We start from the raw sequence: 6780 nt of genomic DNA, 5'->3' as shown, positions 1-6780 counted from the left end.
TGCATTTTGTTTAGACGAGAGTTAAAATAAAGAAACAAATAAAAAAATAATATGATAAAAAATAAAGTGAAAAATATATATTATTTAAATAATAAAAATAAGAGTGAAATAAATAAATAAATCTTAATTTATTTAGATGAATAAAAAAGAAAATACAAATAAATAAATAAATACTATTTAAAAATTATTTATAGCAATCATAACAAATTATTTTGACTAAAAATAAAATTTTTATCATAAAATTTTTTAATTAATAATTTCCAATTTTTTATATTATTTTTTATTCTTTTCCAGTGGACAGTGGGCCCCAGCTGTAATAATCACTGATCTCCCCTATTTTTTGTTTTTAACATTTAAACACTTTTTTTTTTTCTCTCTTAATGTTAATGGAGAGGACCGTTTTACGTTAGTAATGTCATCATATAGTCTTAAGTTTGATATTGAAATCTATGAGAAAAAATAATATTTTCCGCTTCTATATCTTTATTTTGAAAAACTAATATTCCATTTATACTGGTTGAAAATACATTCTAAAAATATAAAATAAATGATAGATTAAAAATCCAAGTCGAAATATAAAATAAAAATAATAGGAAAAAATATTGTCATTTCTACCGTCAATTCAACGTAAAACTTTCATATTAATGAATATCGGATGTAATTTTTCAGAATTTTAACCTGTAAAGTTTAACCTGATAAAATCTATTTTTAGTGAATTGAATTTATATATATATATATATATATATATAAATTCAATTAAAACATACTGATAGTATACATTTTTTATGTTATCATTTAAATATTAATTAGAATTATTGACTTTTATATTATTTAATTTAAAATTATATTTACGTTGTATTTTAATTTGTTGACATTGTAAATAATTTTATACAAATAGCTCACCAAAATTAAATTCATACTTAAAAATTAAATTATTTAATTGAATAATTATATTCTTAAAATAAATAATTATTAATTATAAAATTATAGTTGCCAATTTTTAAATAAAAATATCATAAATAATAAATAATTTATTAATTGTGAAATTTTAGATATATATATATATATATATATATATATATATATATTATAGATATATTTTAAAGAAATCCATTAATTGTAAATTTTAAATTATTTATTTATGCCTTATTTGAAAAGTTATGTTTATATGAGAAAGATCCATTCTTGTAGTAGTTTCCATTTAGTCATATTTTTAATATATATATCCATTTATTATTTATTTTAATAAAGATATATATATATATATATATATATATATATATATATTTGATAGAAAATAATGTTTGAAATGTGGGTATTAGATAAACAAGAATTTATTGAATGTTAACTTTTTTCAAAACGATTATAAGGTTGCACATATAGAAAATATATTGATCATATCTTCAATTTTAAAAATGGAATATAATTAAATTTCATTTCATGTAAAACCTAGAAATTGAAGAAAAAGGAAAAGAAAAAGAAAGTTATAAGTTTTATTCTAATAATGTCACAATCCATTCATTCAGATTTGAATTTAAATTTTTTATTTACTAAAATAGTAAAACTTTAATTTTGCATAGCCTTATTTCCTTTTAATTAACAATTTACTGAAATAAAAGATGATTCACGTTCTGTATTTTAATTCACGACAGCTGAAATAGTGTTTATATTAATTTTTTAATTTAGACCACAATTTTTTTTATAAAATATAATTATATTTGAGTTAATAACCGATGGCTTAACTCTTTTGATTATTTTCCTTTTATATATAAGATTTTAACTAAAAATTGTACTTAAAAAATCAGTATTTGAACTAATATTCATGTTATTCCCTTTGTCAACACATAATTAGTACGCAAACTATTTGCAATTATCCTGGTTTGAACGGATAAGAGAATTCAACCTAAGACAAATTTTAAGTTATCCATGAATTTACGAAGACAGATGAAATAGAGTAAAATAAATATTTTTTCATTAGTTGATTAATTTAAAATGTTATTTATTTTTTATATCTTTTATTTTTTTTTAATTGGGTATATGGGTTGATGATATGATTTTTTCCATCATAAAAAATATTCAATCAATAAAATGGTAATTAATTAATTTTTATTTCATTAAATTTTACTCATTATTAAATGTTTAAATATACGCTAAAGTATTGCGGGTTAAAGTAGTGTATGATAACCATATTTCTTTTCACAAAGCTTTCCATCGTATCCAAACGCCAATAATCATCTTAACATTATTGAAACATAGCTTACCATAATTATATAGTTTACCCTTCTATATAAGATTAGTGTTCTTATCGTTGCTTTTATCTCACTAAACAATCTCTACATATTTTTCTCTCGATCCTTAACTCATTTTCAGCTCAACCATTTCTCTTTTTGCTCCTTCGTGGGTGAACTTTTTATGCTTTATTTTATCCATCAATTGGTTATTTCATGGCATCAACATAATTGTTGGTATGATTGAAACCTTTGCTCTTTGTCACTTCTCTTAATTTCTTGAATCTTCCATTTACTTTGGTGTTGTATTCTTACTTGATTCATTTCAATGTGATTAGAAAGAATTACAACATTGTTAGGGTCATATATTTGCTTACTTCATAATATTTTGTTATAATATTTTTATATATCTCTTTTAGTCATCACTTCATATATTTTATGTAACATTTTTTTTTCTCTCTATTTCTTTCTCCTTCATGTAAATATATTGTTGTGAGAAATATAGGTACAAATAACATTACTCTTATGTCATTGTACCATTCCAAATTTTGAGTTTTGCATGGAGATTAGACCATCAAATTGAATGTGTCTTTGGCACGATAGATAAAGTGTTAGATTTGAGTTTTTTAAATTTTTTATATTTTAATCTCTATGTTTTTATCTTTAATAATGATGTAACTAATCAAAAGATTGACACATGCTGGTTTTTTTGTTGCTACACGATTCAATTTTTGCTACATTTTTGCAAGGACCAAAAGTGATAAACTTAGCCATTTTCTTTTACATCAATCTTACTGATATGTTTATCATTTTTTAATGTATCCAACGACATACAGTAGTAAATGAATAAAAAAAGTTATTAAAAATTTATAGTTTTTAATAAAAAAATTATTATACATAATTTATCAAACACGTATTAGAAAATTCGTAAATTTATTTGTGTATTTTTCTTTAGAAAAGTTTGGAGCAACTTTTAATAATATCTTGCAATTAATACAGGCGTGACTTGTAGCTGATCATAAAACTTGGGGGAGGCTTTTGGATTCTTAGTTCTTAAATTCCCACATACAAGTAAGTATGTTTTCTTTAATTTCTTCAATTAACTCGTTTTAACTTTTTTGTTATTATAGTTTTCGCTTTTATGGTAAAACAAAGTAACTTCTCTCGTCTTAAAACAAACGAGTGATGATATGTTTGATTTAATGAATAAAAAAATAAATATGCATATCCATATTAATTATCCCTTAGAAATTAATTAATATTTAATTTTTCAAACAAATTTATAATTGAATAAAAATTATATTTTTTTTAAGAACATCTATGGAGTTAACAATGGCACGACAAACTTTCTTTACAGTACGAGAATTAGGACTCATGTTTCTTACAACTTATTCACATTTTCCCATTACATGATGATTCAACTTTTATGGATACATAAAATGTTATTTTACTCTTCATTCAAAATATAAGTATCGAAATTTGATGTAGCCCACTGATTGATCTTACAATAAGTTTAATTTTGTATGGATTGATTGCCAGAAAAGTGAAAGGAGATAGATTTGCAAGCAATGAATTATGTGGGTGATCATATTGCTAATCCTCTCTTTGACCCTTCAATGGGAGGATCTTCTGGTGCAAAAAATGAAGAAGAAACAAGGATTCAAGAACAGAAGGGCAGAGAAAAATTAACCATTGAGGAGCTTGAGACAAGGATGTGGAGAGATCGCATGTTGTTAAAGAAGCTTAAGGAAGAGAGGAGAGTGAAAGAGAAGGGGCAATCATTGGAGCAGCTGAAAAAGAAGACAATGTCTCGTGCACAAGAAAGTATCCTAAAGAACATGCTCAAGATGATGGAGGTTTGTGATGTTCGAGGTTTTGTTTATGGCATCATTCCTGACAAAGGCAAGCCACTCAGTGGAGCTTCTGATAACCTTCGTGGTTGGTGGAAGGAAAGGGTCAAGTTTGATCGTAATGGTCCTATTGCAATCAACAGGTAAATGATTCACACCGTCTACATCATTTATCTGTTCTTCTTATACACTGTAAGTATTATTCATTATTTAAAATAAATATTTATATTATTAAAATATTAATTTTATTAATCAATATTATCCAAAACATCTAATATATGTATAAGAGAGAGTACTAATGTAAGTTGTTTTCTCAAAAAATTAAGTGTACAGGTTCTGAAATTATGTGTATAAAAACATATAATTTTATAATTTGTTAATGCAATTGTGTACATTATTTTGTTTTATGGTCAATGGTCCACTAGGTATGATGAAGAAATTGGACTTCAGGAAATGAATGAGACAATGAGTGGAGACTCATCGTGTGCATACTCATTGCATGATCTTCCAGACACAACTCTTGGGTCACTCTTATCGTGTCTGATGCAGCATTGTGATCCACCGCAGAGGAGGTTCCCGTTGGATAGGGGTGTTATTCCTCCATGGTGGCCCACTGGGAATGAGGAGTGGTGGCCTGATTTGGGCTTCTCAATGGCCCCAGGCCCACCTCCATATAAGAAGCCCCATGATCTTAAGAAGGTTTGGAAGCTGTGTGTGCTCACTGCTGTGATCAAGCATCTGTCCCCAGACATAGCCAAAATACAAAACATTGTGCGTCACTCTAGGACCCTTCAGGACAAGCTCACTGCTAAGGAAACTGCTATTTGGATGGCTGTTATAAAACATGAGGAATTGCTGGCTAAGAACATGTTTCAACCTTCACAAGATGCACCGCTCACAACAAGGCCTAATGAAGCAAATAATCATGAAACTGAAGGCAACGGTGGTGCTAAAAGTATTGTGGGGGAGAACAATATTAGCCCCCCAGTACCAACCAGCAATATTCATATTGATACTGCTAGTGATAATAATAACAATGATAACAATAATAATATGCTCCCAATGAACCACAATAACCTTGTGACATCAGAACATGCTGCTAATAAGAGAAAGGCAGAGCTTATTCAGAGTATAACAATTCCTCATGAGGCTTATTCTTGCCATAACCCTCACTGCCCCTACCATGAGAACAGCATTGGGTTCAGTGACAGGAATTCAAGGAACAATCACCAGCTCACATGCACATCCACAGCCAATAGTAATAGCAGTGTCCAAATGGTTGGAGTTGGATGGTCAAAGTCAGTGTCTCAGCTTGGAAGTGGCAACAATTCCGAAATTGGGCCTATTGGTCAACATTCTAGGCACACTGCAGCACCAGCTGTGAATCAAAATCACACTCTTTCCGCTTTCAGTGGTAATTCAAGGGAAATGGGCTCTGATTTGATGGACATATACACTGCAGGACTACAGCAGAAGAACAATAATGTTTCTGTGGGAGCCAACAAAAACCAGGAGGTGCAAAATTTTGAGACTGAGATGGACAAGAATTTGTTTGGTGAACGGGTTGGTGGTGTCAATGGATACAACTACAAGATGGCTTCTGCTGAAGTGTCCAACTTTCCAGTGCATGCAAACGTGTCCACATCATCCTTAGATCCCCTTTTTGATTTGGATGCATTTGGTACCCATTATGATAATGGTGCTACATTCAACCATCCATTTATGGACTCTCCCTTGGGGCAGGACTTCCTTTGGCTATGAAGTTAAGGAAAAAGGTAAAATCATAAATTATCTGTTCTAGCTTTCACTCTTTTACAAATAGCCTCCTTTGGTTTTGGTTTCAATGTGTGCCAAATAATCCCTAAGGTTTTAATTTTGGCAATGCAATTTAAACATGTGGCAAATTACTCTCGGTTTTTAGCAAACATGAATGATTTGGAGCTTCATGATTTGCCATGTGTTGAAAATTTGAGTAGAGTAATTGCTAGAATTAGAACAATGGGGATTATTTTTTACACACTGAAAATTATGATGGATTACATAGTTGCCAAAACTGTAACTGGAAGAGTCTATTTGACTATGATTGAGAATTAAAACGGGTAATTTCATGTTCATAGAAGTTATTTGTCCTTGAGAGGTGTGTCATCTAAGATGGTTATGTGGGGAAGCTTGTTAGTATTGTCTATCATATTAGAGTCAAATAAAACGTAGGGTCTTGTCCTTTTTCTGATGTCCATGTCAGGTATGTTTTAATGATAATGTAAAGGATGAAAAATGATTATGTCAAGGGGTTGGGGTCATGTCATTGTCGGAACAAGCATGCCATGCTTAATTATGTAAATCTTTGCAAATTATGTATATGTCTTTGAATAAGTTCTACTATTATGCTATTTATTGTGTGGAAGAATTTTAATTTAATTACCTTTTCACGTTGGGAGAATTTTACTTGCATGGACAAATGCCTTATTTTATTTTCATTGAGAGGATTAAAGAACGAACCTCTATTAAATTATGAATATTACACACACACACGGATATATATATGGTTCTTTAATTAACATATGGTTCTGAATTAATCCATCCATTCGTGTTCGAGTATTTGTACCATGTTATTTATTTTACTATATCCATTTAGAGAAAAGTAACTCATTTTATTTGTAGTGATCGAGAGGACTGGATATGAAAAGTGTCCAAATGAAAAC

At 28.8% G+C, this 6780-nt stretch overlaps 1 protein-coding gene across 1 annotated transcript; it reads left to right on the top strand.

Annotated features, from left to right (window-relative positions):
• The first annotated feature begins 3796 nt into the window (after positions 1 to 3796).
• Positions 3797 to 5839, top strand: LOC113855676 (protein ETHYLENE-INSENSITIVE 3-like 1a). Its single transcript, XM_027487305.1, has 2 exons — positions 3797 to 4221; positions 4504 to 5839. Exons 1-2 carry the CDS (start codon positions 3797 to 3799, stop codon positions 5837 to 5839), a joined length of 1761 nt encoding a protein of 586 aa, XP_027343106.1.
• Positions 5840 to 6780: the final 941 nt, after the last annotated feature.

This window comes from Abrus precatorius, unplaced genomic scaffold (assembly GCF_003935025.1).
Source record: "Abrus precatorius isolate BTA unplaced genomic scaffold, Abrus_2018 Scaffold11, whole genome shotgun sequence".
Classification (NCBI taxonomy): domain Eukaryota; kingdom Viridiplantae; phylum Streptophyta; class Magnoliopsida; order Fabales; family Fabaceae; genus Abrus; species Abrus precatorius.
The sequence above is the reverse complement of the archived record's forward strand: the minus strand, read 5'-3'. Positions and strand labels throughout refer to the sequence as shown.